The 15,168-nt window shown below is 37.3% G+C and overlaps 1 protein-coding gene across 12 annotated transcripts in view; it reads right to left on the minus strand.

Moving 5' to 3' along the window:
• The window catches only part of FRY (FRY microtubule binding protein), a 258,690-nt gene that overhangs the window by 66,130 nt on the left and 177,392 nt on the right, over positions 1 to 15,168 (minus strand). For all 12 annotated transcript variants that reach the window (XM_076364288.1, XM_076364287.1, XM_076364289.1 and 9 more), the window contains 7 exons: positions 13,425 to 13,585; positions 12,468 to 12,578; positions 8,689 to 8,843; positions 6,530 to 6,629; positions 6,032 to 6,203; positions 4,006 to 4,262; positions 2,069 to 2,215 (listed from right to left, as the gene is read on the minus strand). In XM_076364288.1, the coding sequence (XP_076220403.1) occupies positions 2,069 to 2,215; positions 4,006 to 4,262; positions 6,032 to 6,203; positions 6,530 to 6,629; positions 8,689 to 8,843; positions 12,468 to 12,578; positions 13,425 to 13,585 (1,103 nt within the window). The remainder of the gene's footprint in view (positions 1 to 2,068; positions 2,216 to 4,005; positions 4,263 to 6,031; positions 6,204 to 6,529; positions 6,630 to 8,688; positions 8,844 to 12,467; positions 12,579 to 13,424; positions 13,586 to 15,168) is intronic.

Consider the following 15,168-nt stretch of genomic DNA (forward strand, 5'->3'; position numbering starts at 1 on the left):
TGGGAGGGAGCGCAGAAAAGTCCCACAGGCAAAATAGGAGATGCTGAGCAGATGAAGCTGGAGATGGTAAAACAGACTGCTCTCTTTGTGGAGTAAGAGGACTGCACTGTCCTGGAGGAGGACAGGACTGTGAGAGCCAAGGCTTTGAGGCAAGGGGGTTTGGAAAGAATTTGAAGAAAGAAGAAGTGCTATGGGTAGGAAGGGGGTTTGAAGTAGGCTGCTCAGAGCTGTAGGATGGCAACAGTTTCGGAAAAAGGATGTGTTGAAAGCTCTGGGTTGGCAAATATCTGGATGGGGGGATGAGGTATGTGAGGGGCTCCTGGGCAAAAGGCGACAGGGTTATCAGGCATTTCCAATCAGGCTACAGATTTAGGAGTGAGACATATACTCAGCACAGGACTACTCCTTCCTCTTAGAAAACTGCCCCTATTCCTTTTGTAAGCTGTCAGAAATACAACAGCCCTCATTTTGTCTCTTATCTCTGTGATTTCCACTTGTTCTCTGCCAACATAGCTCCTCCTGATAAAGGCCACCTTTGGGTCTGATCCCAAGTCTGTCATAGATTGTAGGATCAGTCAGGTTGGAAAGAACCTGGGAGGTCTCTCATCTAACCTTCTGCTCAAAGCATGGTCAACACTGAATGGAGAGCCTCTGTCACTCTGTCACAATGGATGGAAAGATCTTCATTACCCTCAAGATATTTGAGATCAACCCCTTTGTCTTCTTCTCATATAAACCTTGAGCTTGTTCTTACAGTAACACCACTTTCAAATCTTTCCTCTTTTGATTAGCTAGGCAACACAGACTTTGCATATGTATGCACTGATTTGAGAATATAGAACGGTAAACCCTACAAACAAAAGGAAAGCAACAGGATGTCTACGGTACAATAACATCTTGAAAATTTTTACAGCCTGCTATATTTCCTTTATTCTATTATGCATAGCAGTCATCATAAATACTTTAAGCAAAGTATTATTTCAGCAACTGTAAATGAAGTATGTTTATGAGGCTTTTTAGATAAGTTTAATCACATTAATAGTAATTTCAAATTTATTTCAGGGAAATCAATAGAAAGAGACTAACTAATAAAACAGCATATTGTAATTGTGCTGGAAAATTTACTAAATTTAGATTCCATTTCACCCAGCAACTGGGCAATAAGGAACACGGGAGTGGGACTACCTTGCTTTTCTCAGACAGCCCTGATTTTATTTTAATGTGAATAATAACAATATCCTGCACAGTTTGACTTGCACATTGCAGGAACAGTTATATAATTCATGACAGCCATGCAAAGGCAAAAGTTGATATGGTAAGGAGCTTATAAAGGTTAGCTATCCTGTGTCTCTTGAGATGTCCCACAGAAAGCCTTAGTCTGCTAAAGGAGAAGAGAATGTAGCACTTTCTTAAAGCTACGTGCTTTTCTGAAGGAACACCTAAATCTTTACAGCAAACAAACTAATAAGATCATAGCATGTTACGTCCCATTCATGATACAACATCCATTATTTAAAGGACTTTCAAAGTTTAACTAATAGCTTTGTAAACTAATTGATTACTGAGAAAAATCATAAGTATTTAGTATTTTTACTTATCTTAATTTTTCATGCAAGTTATTTAACCTCTGAACAGCCATTCTGTCTTTTTAATAAAATTTTAAATATATACATAAATTGCATATTTTTATGCAATTCTGTCATGAAAAAATATTTTCTAATATTTCTAATATTTTTTCTCATTCATTCTGGCAATTTATGGCCAGTCCTTGTTACTGGCCCCTTACACAGACATGCAAAGTTGCTCTTTGCTTGAGAGGAGCCCACCTCCTGCTTGAAATGAGGTGTGCTCCACTGGTGGAGACTGAGATTCCCACTATTCAATTCCTTTCTTGAATTTCAGTTTCTTGGCTCATTTATTCCCGCGATTTAATTTTGTTCAGTGTGCTAGGGAATATGTCAGTACTTCTTATTTTTGAAACAGAAATTCATTTTCTGCAGGTGATAGCTGTTTTCTTCATTTAAACCTGTGCAACCAATAGTAAATAAAATAAAGTGCGAACACTTACATAAGGTAAAAGGATGGTATCACTGCTAACACCACACAAACTAATGAGAAACTGCAGTGTTATCCTAAGGTTGTTACTCCATTTTTCATTGTTGGCCAAAGCATTCCAGACATTTTCCATCTCTGGTCCAGGAATTTCATCTCCATACTGCAAAGGATCATATGCATACATTTCTTGAAATATGCAGACCTCCAAAATAAGGCATGCTCTTTTAGAGCATTTTCTCATGCAAAACCAACAGTAAAATGCTGTCAGAAGTGACAAAACAGTATTTTCAAAAGCCACCTGACAGACTTCAGAGCATAAATTCTGTTTAAAAGTATTTAGGTTCAGATCCACAGAAGGACTTAAATCACACACAAAAAAAGTCTTTCAGGAATGTAAATTCAAAAGGTGATCCTAAAATAAAGCAGTTTATTGGGTTTCATCTTTACAGTTGTTCAAGCAACTGAAGTTCTGTTTCTGCATGTCTGTACCTAAGTGCTTCAGCCTTCACAGTAGTGAACAGTTCGGCACCTCTCTCCTGAGTAAATCCTAGCAGAATTAAGCATTAGACAGCCCTTTGCTTTCACACTGGAAACGAGCAGCTTTTGTTCTCTTTTGCAAGACACAGTTATAGGAATGACTCCCTTTTGTCCAGTCATTTAAATGGTTAGTGCGTGCATCCAGGATGTGGGAGTCTAGAATTGAAGCTGTTCTGTTTCCTGTGTAAAATCTTTGGCTCCCACTTTGAGAAGATTGTTTTAACCACTGCACAGACTGACATTCTGCTAGAAGAGGAGTGGCAATCTCCAGGTCATGCTATTCTACTGAAAATGATTTAATACATATTAGCTACCTCTACACTGTCACTGGCATCCACATCTACTGTCATCTATATTGGCACTTGCAGGTGCCAGTCCCTTTATCACACATAGAGCCTCAAAGCTAGATCAATCAATTGAACGAGCCAGTATCATGCCTTGGATATGCAACAAGTATCAAAAAAACATTCTGGTGGGCTGAAGCACAGCCCCCACATTACTTCAGACATGCTCATGTGACAAAATGCACACAAAATAATAATTATGTTTTACTTACAGGGCCTCAACAATGAGGCAAGATCCAGAACCAACTGCTATGTAGCATGGATACAGACATTCTGCTGAGCAGGATAGGAAATGTGACCCACTCTGTCCCATATGACATAGGTACCAAGCATTACTTCCTGAGGTTTATGTATTTAGCAGTTTAGACATATGTACTGAATCTGGCAAAAGCAGTGCCAGAGCAGGCACGGCACACTAGTATAGCAGCCTGCAACTCAGCAAAGAGAAGGAAAAGACGGATTCCCAGTACCTTCTCCACCAGCTGCTTAGGCATTTTACATGAAAAAGTAACTGGAAAAAAGGAATCCTTGGTCCTTTATCAGGACCTGGGATGTAAAATACCTTCCCTTTTACAAAAGAATGCTTTATCTAGCACCTTAGAATTTTATACTAATTTTTTCCTTTTCTCTCTCTCAAAGAATATTTAAGTGTTTCCTAGAAAGTACAAGAGCTTCAGTAGGACAAATTCCAGGTGCTCATTCTCACCCCAAATAAACTTTTATCTGCTGCCTTAGACATAAACACAGGACGCGATACAGGAGGGAACTGAACTTAGTTCCTCTATAACTAATCCTCAATGCTCTCTTTTAAGTTTTTTTTTAAAAAGGGTAAAACACTTTTCTTTGTTCATGTTTTGAAAGAGAACAGTTTTAGCATTGTCCTTAAAAGAAAAAGTGAAGGAACTTCTTCAAATGAAGGTTGTGTCTGATTAGTACAGACTGTTCCAGTGCAAAATTTCTGGTATCAGAGGGAAGAAACCTAAGAAGTACCTTTTGCTTAAGAAACATAAGTTTGAATATTTCAGAAATTGTTTTACAGTTTGGTTTTTTGTTTGTTTTACTTTTTTACCTTGGCTGTCATATACATGAGATTATTAAGAACCAGTGAGGTGGCCTCAGGAGAGCCCCAGCCATTGCCTTTTAGTCCACTTGTGACTGTTATTTCCCCATCCTTGTCCTTCAGTTCATCTTCTGGAGTGGTAGGACTTGAACCAGGGAGGAGCAGTCTGTTGTCTACAAGTTCAATATTATGAAGCCATGGTAGCAGATAGGTAAGCATGATCTGTCTTCCATTTGGATGTGTTGTTGGAAATCTCTGGCTTACCTCTAAAATAGTAAAAGTTGAAAAGGACAACATGTTAGTTTATGAAGGAAACCTTAACTACACAGTTTAAATCATATTTCTGACGCGTTTTAGACCACCTGATGGTTTTTACCTTGCAAACCACAAGCATACAAAAGCATGTACTTGAGCTTCCTGAAGAGAAACATTAATTTAATGGTCAATAATAGCAAGCGATTGGTCAGGTCTTCTGTCTAAAATAACTAACATAGTCTGGGCTTAGAAACAGCAAGTCACCCCTTGTTACTGTGCCACATTATGTATTAAGTGAAACAGATGTCGATGAAGATGAAAAAGGATAATTCAGTTACTGGCTGTTATTCTAGAATTTCAAGAGCTTTTGGAGAATTACAATAAACATACAAAAGAATTACAAGTGCCCCATCAGCCTCCACGTTTCTAAGCTATAGTTTAAAACTTAAGGCACTTATTATACTGAGTTTACAAAAACACCTTGCATATATTAGGAGTCTTATTTCCTGTAGGGAGGCCTATAAAATTCATAGTCGGCTGCCAGTCCAGGAGTGTTGTATACAGCACTTTATATAGTTTACAAAAAAAGAACTGGCACTGTAAGGGAAATGGATTTGGAAAATTGGGGATAAGAAATACAGTGAGAGGCTTCCCGCCAAGGTGAATGACATTAGCTCTCTTTACCAGAATTATTCTGTAAAATCAGTACAGTTAACATTTCCTTTCTTTCCTCACTGCCTGGTTTTAAAAAATCTTCAAGATATACGCTGTTCTCTCTCCTTATGATTCTAGATGTATAGAAAGGGCCTCTGATTTGGACTGTGTCTCTGAGTTCTTTTAAACAACAAAGCCACTACAGCAACATGAATAGATGGTAACAGTAATAATGAAGAACATTTGCTTTTTTTAAGATAAATGAGCCATCAGAATTTCCCTACACCAGTTATTTATAACTCATGGTATCTTGGGCACTAAGAAATGGATGATATATTGTTCCTTTACCCTTCCTCCAGCCCCTACAGACCGAGTAAAAACAACAGAAAGGGTTTTTAAGAGCCAGTAAGAATTCCCACGATTACAGACATTGCATTCTGTTATTTAAAAACTAGAGCAACACATTAGATGGATTAAGCCAGACAGATAGGTCTCAAAACGTTTAATTGTTCCCAGGAATAGTCTCACAGTGGGCATATTCTGAATGGTGCTCCTGCAGGTCTGATTCTTTAACATTTTTCTCAGTAGCCCTGACAAAATGTATTTCTGATAAAATTAAAATGATATTAATGACTTGCAGATGTGGCAAATAACAGAAGGTAGAGATCAGTCATTCAGAGTGATTTGAATCATTGTTAAAACTGGACACATGCAATCAATCTTCCCAAAGTTGAAGTCATGCTTATATAAAATGAAGAATTCTATCCTCACAAGTATCATCTATATAAATGTATGTATAAGAAGAATCACTATGCTTAACACGAGAACCCATTATAGTAGAGTTTGCCAATGTCACTTTAACTTATCCAGTGCCCTTGTAATTTCAAAGTTACCCAAGCGGCACAGAATCCCCAACCAAGGTTTTTAAATAGCTGTTCTGTACTTTGTTTAAGTACCTCTAGGAAATATATATTGCATTCCTAAATCTGATTTGACCTGAACCAGAATAGAACCAGGTCAAGCTAAATTTATAAACAGAATTGCTGTTCACAGGTGGAAATGTCTTAGTACTCTACCATTTGTACAAAAATGTAAAGTAGGTAATAAGTCAAATAGATATAGGTACCTGAAAAAAGTGGAAGGGTAAGTTCAGGATACATCCTTGCTAGTTCATACGAAAGAAGGGCAAGTGAGACACTGTAAAGAGGTGGCAATGGACCATGTGTACCATACAAGATACTGCCCGGTCTTTGCTCAGCTACCTTTTTTGAATAAACAAAAAGCTTTGATTCAAGGATCTATGAAAGAGAAAAAAAACAATACAATGAAACAATAAAAATTCATTCATTCAGGGAACACCAGCGGTTTAAGTTTAGATATCAGAGAATGAACTATATGCTTTGGAGTATACTCTCCAAATTTGAAAGACATCATAACTAATATTTTCCCATTAATTTTTATATGAATATTCCCGTAAGTATTTATAGCCAAGACAAAACTGATGGTTTATTTTCAAAACAAAACTAAAAAGCAAATAAACAGTACTTTATAAGTTCACAAAGAAACCCAAAGATAGGAGGACACATGCATTTGGTTGTTTTAAAAAAAAGTAGCTGATACATGCCTGCATAAGTTGCATGGAAATTTCATAAATTTCTCTGTTGGTGTCAGATGCCTTGAACAGCACCAAGTTTAAAAGTGTCACTATATCAAAAGGATAGTTCCTAGAAGAATAAACAGCACATTTTTGTGAATGTTGGTGAGGAATGCACATTATATTAACTCTAATTTACTCTGTAATATGGTCTAAAGAGAATGTAATCTTTCTTTTCTCTGTTCTACCACCAGAATATGGGAAAGGGAGCTTTTATGAATACACGCTGCTTGATCAAAGGGCCATCTGGTGAATGGGAAGAAAGAAGGGATTATTTATAATTACCTTAGACTAATGCTTAGGAATGCACTGAGTTACCCACAGTGAGAAATGCAATACCTGTGTCTATAACTGTCAATTCATTTTAATTTATACCATAAACTGTTTATAGAACAGGCCAACACCCATGACAGAAGATGGGTAGCACGAAAATTTCCAGGGATAAAGTACTTCTTCTTAAGCCAAGCTGCAATTAAAACAGTCCCTTTGGAGAAAAGGCACTATCCCTGACACGAATAGTCCCAGATGTTAGACAGTTCTATCAAAATTGTTTTCAAAGAGTAAACATGAGGAACTGCTTCTAAAAGTCCACTATCTATAAAGTCAACATTAATTGTAAGGTTAAACATATTGAAGTGTTAACCTAATGAGAGTATTGCTAGAAAAGCAATTCCCATATCACAATATTTGGATTTTCACTAAATAAGTTTCCGCTTTTTCATGATGATTTGTAAATGCACCTTATTTAATTGTGAACCATCAATTTCTCATCCTAGATGTGAGCTACTGTGCTCCTGGATGGCTGCAGAATGCCTATTTGGATATTTTAGTGTTAAAAAATATGGCAAATACATGTGTGGCGTGGGACATTCTTGGTAATTCCAAATACTAGCTTCAATGCACCCTCTACACCTGTCTCTTTGCCCTTCCACTAAGTTTAAAAAATAACAATAAAAAAGAAGTTAAGATAAGTGGCTTCTTTCTACAAAGACAGACATCAACAGTGAGATACATTACTGCTCATTTTGCAAGTAGTTTAAGCAGTGGCCTCTCTATACATGTTGATAGACAACAGAAGAAAACTGTTAACAACTTTCAAATAATAATAAAAATCCCCAACTTGATAGAAATTGGACTTTCCCTTCAAAGTAAATCATGCAGATCATACTTTCAATTTTTACTGTAGGTATGTGAAAGATTAATTTTTAGGACAGAGTGGCATAGGTAACACAATCTGAGGAAAAAAGACTGGCTGAAAACCTCGTATGTTCATGTGTTCAATAAACAAAAAAACCTCTTAAAATAACTGCATTTGCAAACACAAAATTCCATTCATATTTTTAAAATCTCAGTATAATGCAGTCTATAGTCTAGTTGTTCCTGTAAGAACAAAATGTTTTTACAGATAAATTCTAAAATACTTGACTTATTTTGATTTGCTATATCCCAAGTATTTCTCTATTGAACTATGCTGATCACATATCTTGCCAAATTATTTTTTGTCCAGACTAAAATTTTCAGATTTTAATTAGGTGCAAATTATCTTCTTTTTTTAGACTACCACTAAATTTCTCTATAACTTTTGTCTTGAAAAAATACAAAACAAAAAAAGAAAAATTTTCTGAAGGCCTGACACAAAAGCAATATTTGTATTTGTGTCTTCATGTAGCTTGTGCTTGCTTAGCATTAGCAGCAGTGATGATACCAGTCTACAGAAAAGGAACAGGTAACCAAATCAAATGAAAGCCAGTTAGAAAAAGAACAAAATAATTACTTTTAAGCTAATAACATTTAAAATGTTTTTCCTTTTCTAAAGTAAATGAAAAACCATGCCATCTTTTGAAACTAGATTTATGACCTATGTTCAAATTAAAGTGTTGTGGTTATTTTCTATCTTCCTGAGCAAAATAGCATAAAAATGCCACAGATTTCAAATATACATATAGTAAGAGCATCTTCTGCCAAGCACATCACTTTGTTTTCAGAATCATGGAAATAAAGTGATACAGTCCCCGAGAGTTGTTTGAGAGGATATAACATAAGAGTGTGACTAACAATTCTTTACAACACAAGCGGAACCTGCATTTTTCTTTATGTTCGAAAGTGTAGATTAATACATTAATTAATACCTGCTTCCACACACGGTTGCAATGGCTTTGAAACATCCAGAGGCAAGCTGGTATGATCCAGTATAACATCGATCTATAGCCCAGTTGAAGAGATTGATTTGATCAGGATTCAGTTCTAGCAACAGCACTACAACTTCACAGCCAAGTTGATGAACCTGAGCAAATAAATAAATGTCAAAAGATGATTGGTGAGATCAAATATGTTCATTCCCTATAATTCTTAGAGTGATATAGGCAAAACAAGGGGAAAATGCAGTATTCAAAATAAATAAAAAGCAATCAGAAAATTTATGATAAATTTATTTTAGGGATAGCAGAGTTGAAATGTGACTCAGTTTTCAATACTCCTCACTTGAAAGAGAATTGTATGTATGAAGACTACTACATAAATGAAATAAATTTTCAAAGGAAGTTTCCAAAATAAAGCATGGAAAAAAGCAGAATCTTTGGAAAATCTAAGACACTTGATAGGTGTTCTTGGGCAACTTCCATTTGTGTCGGTTAACTGATTTGTTAAATGTTTATTTCCTACTTCATGTGAGTTTCATAAAGTGACACACTTTCACGTTTATTTGATTAACACAGAAGCAAGGCAGACAAAGAAAAATACCTTTTGCAAACCTGGGGGTATGAAAACTTACAGAATTATAGAATAGTTTGGGTTGGAAGGGACCTCTAAAGGTCATCTAGTCCAACCCCCCTGCCGTGGACAGGGACATCTTCAACTAAATCAGGTTGCTCAGAGCCCCCTCCAACCTGACCTTGAATGTTTCCAGGGATGGGGCAGCCACCACCTCTCTGGGCAACCTGTGCCAGTGCTTCACCACCCTCAGCGTAAAAAATTTCTTCCTTATATCTAGTCTAAATCTACCCCCCTTTAGTTTAAAGCCATTCCCCCCTGTCCTGTCACAACAGGCCCTGCTAAAACGTTTGTCAACCATCTTTCTTATAAGCCCCCTTTAAGTACTGATAGGCTCCAAGAAGGTTTCCCCGAAGCCTTCTCTTCTCTAGGCTGAACAACCCCAACTCTCTCAGCCTTTCTTCATAGGAGAGGTGTTCCATCCCCCTGATCATTTTCGTGGCCCTCTTCTGGACCTGCTCCAACAGGTCCGTGTCTTTCTTATGCTGAGGGCTCCAGGGCTGGATGCAGCACTCCAGGTGGGGTCTCACCAGAGCAGAGGAGAGGGGCAGAATCCCCTCGCTCGACCTGCTGGCCACGCTTCTTTTGATGCAGCCCAGGATACGACTGGCCTTCTGGGCTGCGAGCGCACATTGCTGGCTCATGTCCAGCTTTTCATCCACCAGGACCCCCAAGTCCTTCTCGGCAGGGCTGCTCTCAATCCCTTCATCCCCCAGGCTGTATTGATACTGGGGGTTGCCCTGACCCAGGTGCAGGACCTTGCCCTTGGCCTTGTTAAACCTCATGAAGTTCACACGGGCCCACTTCTCGAGCTTGTCCAGGTCCCTCTGGATGGCATCCCGTCCCTCTGGCGTGTCGACCGCACCACTCAGCTTGGTGTCATCTGCAAACTTGCTGAGGGTGCACTCGATCCCACTGTCTAGGTCATTGATGAAGATATTAAACAGTACCGGTCCCAATACGGACCCCTGAGGGATGCCACTCATCACCAATCTCCATCTGGACATTGAGCTGTTGACCACTACCCTCTGGATGCAACCATCTAACCAATTCCTCACCCACCGGACAGTCCACCCATCAAATCCATACCTCTCCAGTTCAGAGAGAAGGATGTTGTGGGGGACCGTGTCAAAGGCCTTACAGAGGTCCAGATAGACGACATCTGTAGCCCTTCCTGTGTCCACTGAAGTAGTCACTCCATCGTATAAGGCCCCTAGGTTAGTCAGGCAGGCAGGACTTGCCCTTGGTGAAGCCATGCTGGCTGTCTCAAATCCCCTCCCTGTCCTCCATGTGCCTTAGCATAGCTTCCAGGAGGATCTGTTCCATGATCTTCCCAGGCACAGAGGTGAGACTGACTGGCCTGTAGTTCCCTGGGTCTTCCTTTTTTCCCTTTTTAAAAATGGGGGTTATGTTTCCCCTTTTCCAGTCAGTGGGAACTTCACCAGACTGCCACGACTTCTCAAATATGATGGGTAGTGGCTTAGCAACTTCATCCGCCAGTTCCTTCAGGACCCGCGGATGGATCTCATCGGGTCCCATGGACTTATGCACCTTCAGCTGCCTTAGATGGTCTCGAACTCAAAAACTTGCGTGTTTAATCCAACTACATCAAGCAATCTAACAGCTCTCCCTACAGACCTCGTATCACTTAATCCTGGTACCACCACTGCTACAAACACATCACAACTAAGGTTTGGACTGTGCTTTTGTGATCCTTCAGTAGAGGATAGTACTGGAACACCAAACACTAATGCCTATTAATATTCTGTCACCCAAGTGTAGGTAACTACTTGTAAAGACTGCAAATGATTTAATGTTAATGGACCAGGTAGGATCCTTCTCATCTAAATCTGAACTAGTTGTATAAGCAATAGAGTTTAGTTTCAGTCCTTCATTACAATGATTAATCATGAATTATAGTGATTAGCTTAGGGAAAACAAATTTCACCTATCATATCCAAATTTTGCATTTCAAGGGGAAAAGTTAAAAAAAAGTAATTTTTGTCCCCAGTTACTTTATGAGTGGCATATACTAATGATCAATTAGACATGGTGATACAATATTTGTTGATGATAATGAAAACGTGTCAGGAGGAAAAGTGTATCTTTTCCCTTCTCTTGTTCTGTGTGTTTCCTTCCCACATCCACAAGAATTTCAATTATACATATCACTTACACATATCTTTATAGCTCCATCTCTACCAACATTCAAAAATCCTATCTAATTTCCAAAAGATTTTCTTTGTAGCTATCCCTTCTTTCTTCTAATTTGTCCAACCTTTTTTTTCCTAATCAATTACCATTTCTACAGCATGTATCCTTCAGCTGCTCTACAAGCCTTTAGGCTTTGCTGTCTGCATTTTTTGACCAATCATAATTTTGGTCATACCACCACTGTGCTGGTATGAGACTTTTAGGGAGAACAGCAGGTCAAAATGCAAGATACCACACAGGGAAAGATCATTGTTCTCTCTCTCCATTTGATGTAAATCACCAATCTACTCCTCCTTAATCAAAGAGATAGTCCAATCAGCTATAAATATAGAAATATGACTGTAGTTACAAAGTCAACAGAGAAACACATCTTCACAGAAATGGAAAATTGCAAGAACAATCTATTATGTGTTCTTTTTAAAAAAAATAAATTCTTTCTTTCCTCTCCTGAATCATTTATCCTCTTGACTTCTTTGGAAGATCTACCCACTCACTTTCACTCAAATTTGTTTCACCAGCATCTATGTTACCAAGCAGGAAGGGATTTTACATTCTTATTCCACAGAAACTTGAAGCAGGTGGGTGGAGTACTCCAAATAGAAATACAAGTATTTTTGAGCTTGTGCCATTTTTAACCTTTCTTTATCAGCAGATGAAAAGCCTAAATTTCTGTTGCAAGCAACACTGAGCCATAAGGCAATTTTTTTAGCTTATTGTTTACCTACATTATATTTTCAGAAGTAATAATTCTTTTACTGTCTAAATGCTCTTAAATTAATTCACTTTTGGATTAGAACCTTGCATAAAGCTATTGTTTTCTGCTCAAAATAGAACGTAGACAGTCATAGTTCTTACAGTCACAAACTGTTTACCCAGTACAGAGATTAAAATTATTCACCAGTGATGCATTTTGGTGAGTACTTACACGTAAATCTTGACAAGCCAGAATGTTATCAAGCCATTTGTAGAGATATCCATCAGGGGAAAGACCAACATTGTCAAACACAGGTCCACAGCAGAGCACAGCTGACATGGCCTAAAAACACAAGGAACTTTAGCTACACAAAGAAGGAACATGAATGAACCTTTCAAAATGATTTGAGCCCAGGTCCAGGCTAACAAGACTGCCACTTGTTTTTATTTTTGAGGGAACTATGGTGAAAACGGTAACAGCTGATTTTGCTAGAATTCAGTAATTAGGTTGCTACAGATGTTACTGGATTTAAAGATAATGCTGAATTTAAGCATTTTGGCAGGAATATTACAGCCCAATTTCCCCATTCTTCAAGATAGATTTTATCATTTTACCCGATCTTTACAAATCAAGCTACAAAAAGAATTAAAATACACAGATTTTTTAATAGTTTTTTTCTGCAAAATTTGAAATTGTTGTATACTAAGTGATGCATCTTATATAAGTACATAAGCTATTATTTTCCCAGCTTACTTATGTGGGTGAGTTGCAACTGGTTTTGCCGCAGAAGTATTTTATTATTACTAAGCATGTCTCCAGGCAAACGTGGGAGACAGTCCTGAGATAAGCATGTGATACTGAATTGGTACTATATTTAATTTCAGAGCCTAATATCCTCTCACTGAATCTGATAACCTGTTAATGAACAGCTACGTAAAATTTTAAAATCCATTCTGGTTTTGAAAATAATTGGCCTTGAAAGGTGTCTACAAAGAAAAAGATGTGTAACTTCAGTGGCTTATATTGCTATATTCTATGATACCACTGTACATATACATATGAGTATACAAGTTTGCATCAAGCATGCCAATTCAAATTTCTGTGAAATAAAAGGAAATAAACCCCACAATTACTTGTATTTTGACTGGAAAATTGCTATTACTGATTTTGACATTAAAACTTTAATACCTTTAATGCACAATACTGGTATCTTGTAATCTGATGATTTCTATCACTGTAACGGTCCAGTGGTGTGAACATAATACTGAAAGGTCCTGCCCACTGGCTGAATAAGATGAACAGGTGATGCCTCAAGCTCTGCTGAGGGAAGAGAAATCTCCTGTGGTGAACTAAGTGAACAGAAATAGAAATAGTTGTGATTTGTTAATGTTAAATACACATTCATGTGGCAGAGATGATAACACGAATTTCAAATTTCTACAAATAGGGAGTTTTTCTTAAATGTTCAGTATACACTTACTCCAAAGTATCTAAGCGTCTTGTAAAAATCTAAGGTAGTGAATAAGATGCATCTTATTTCTAAGAACCTTCAGTTCTGAATTAATGTGTTTTTATACAAACATGTACATGTTTGTATACATTTATACATGTACGTGTACTGACTTTAGAAACAGCATGCAAGAAAATAATTACAGAATCAGGCTTTTCGCTGCCTCTTGCATTCCTTTAATGGTAAATATTTACTTGTTTTTTCCAATCCTTTAAGTGCAAGCCCAAACATACGTGTCTTATTCTAAGACATTAATAGGTAGGTACAAGAAATAAAAGAAACTTGTTGCCTGCTTGTTTATGAACAGCTAAATTACCTGAGCAAATGAAAAATATCTGTGAATTCTTAACCATGTGGAGAAAAGAAAAGAGAAATCTTTTAAACAATAGCTTTAATTCCCCAAAGCAAAACACGATGGCAGAGGCGATACTACGTTTATTAAAGAGACTGGCAAACTGTTACTGGCCAATTATTTTTCATCTATAAACTGCTGGAAGCCAACAAAGTCTAACTGGACAATACTAATGCAAATCAATATGAACAGTGGCTAAAGATGATAGATGTTGACACACTAAACATTTGTTTGCTAGGAGTTAAATGTTATGGCTTTGTTAGTTATTGATATATTTTAAAGCTGTCTTGTTAGCAGAAAATACATCTCTTTATAGAACTACATACTGAATGATTGAAATGCAGCAGTTATTCTTGCATTCTCTCAAAACATACAACATGGCTGTTTCATTGTGGAAAATTCATACAACATGCAGTCCTTTGTCATGTGCTTTGTAGATTGTGAGAATAAATGCAAAGAGGAAGGCCTTTGCAAATACTCCTGGCAAAGTAACTACTAAAAAAATTCTGTATTGTTAATGAGCATCATTCAGAAAAGGAATAAAGGAAAGAAATTCAATATTTTGTTTGTTAACAGCAGCTAAGAACTTGACACCTCTCAGTTCAAAGGGAATCTTTTTACTGTCTTAAATGAGAAGAGCAGGGATGCCATTTTTTCCTTATCTTGTTCAACTATCATATACTTTTTATGTATCTTACAGCTAAAAGCAACTATATGACTTTGACAAAATTTGTACACTGGGAACTTACAGGAAAACATTTGTTCGTTATTTATTCCCTTACTGTACTCTTTTGAATTCCTTCTTATTTGTTGCTACCAACGCTGTTACGTCCTGTCATAAATGATCTGGAGATAGCAGATTTACATAGACTGAGTAATCTCCAGACTTTATCTTCCAGTAATTATGTGGACTTTAAAGCAGACTTTTTTTTTTTTTTTTTTTTTGCTAGTGGAATTACATTACATTTCTGAAGTGATCTTGCAATATATAAAAAGCATGAAATCAGTTGGAGAAATCTTTGCTATACAACTGGAGTCAGGTAACATGGGATACAGTCTCAATACCTCAG

The sequence above is a fragment of the Aptenodytes patagonicus genome, chromosome 1, assembly GCF_965638725.1.
Source record: "Aptenodytes patagonicus chromosome 1, bAptPat1.pri.cur, whole genome shotgun sequence".
Lineage (NCBI taxonomy): Eukaryota > Metazoa > Chordata > Aves > Sphenisciformes > Spheniscidae > Aptenodytes > Aptenodytes patagonicus.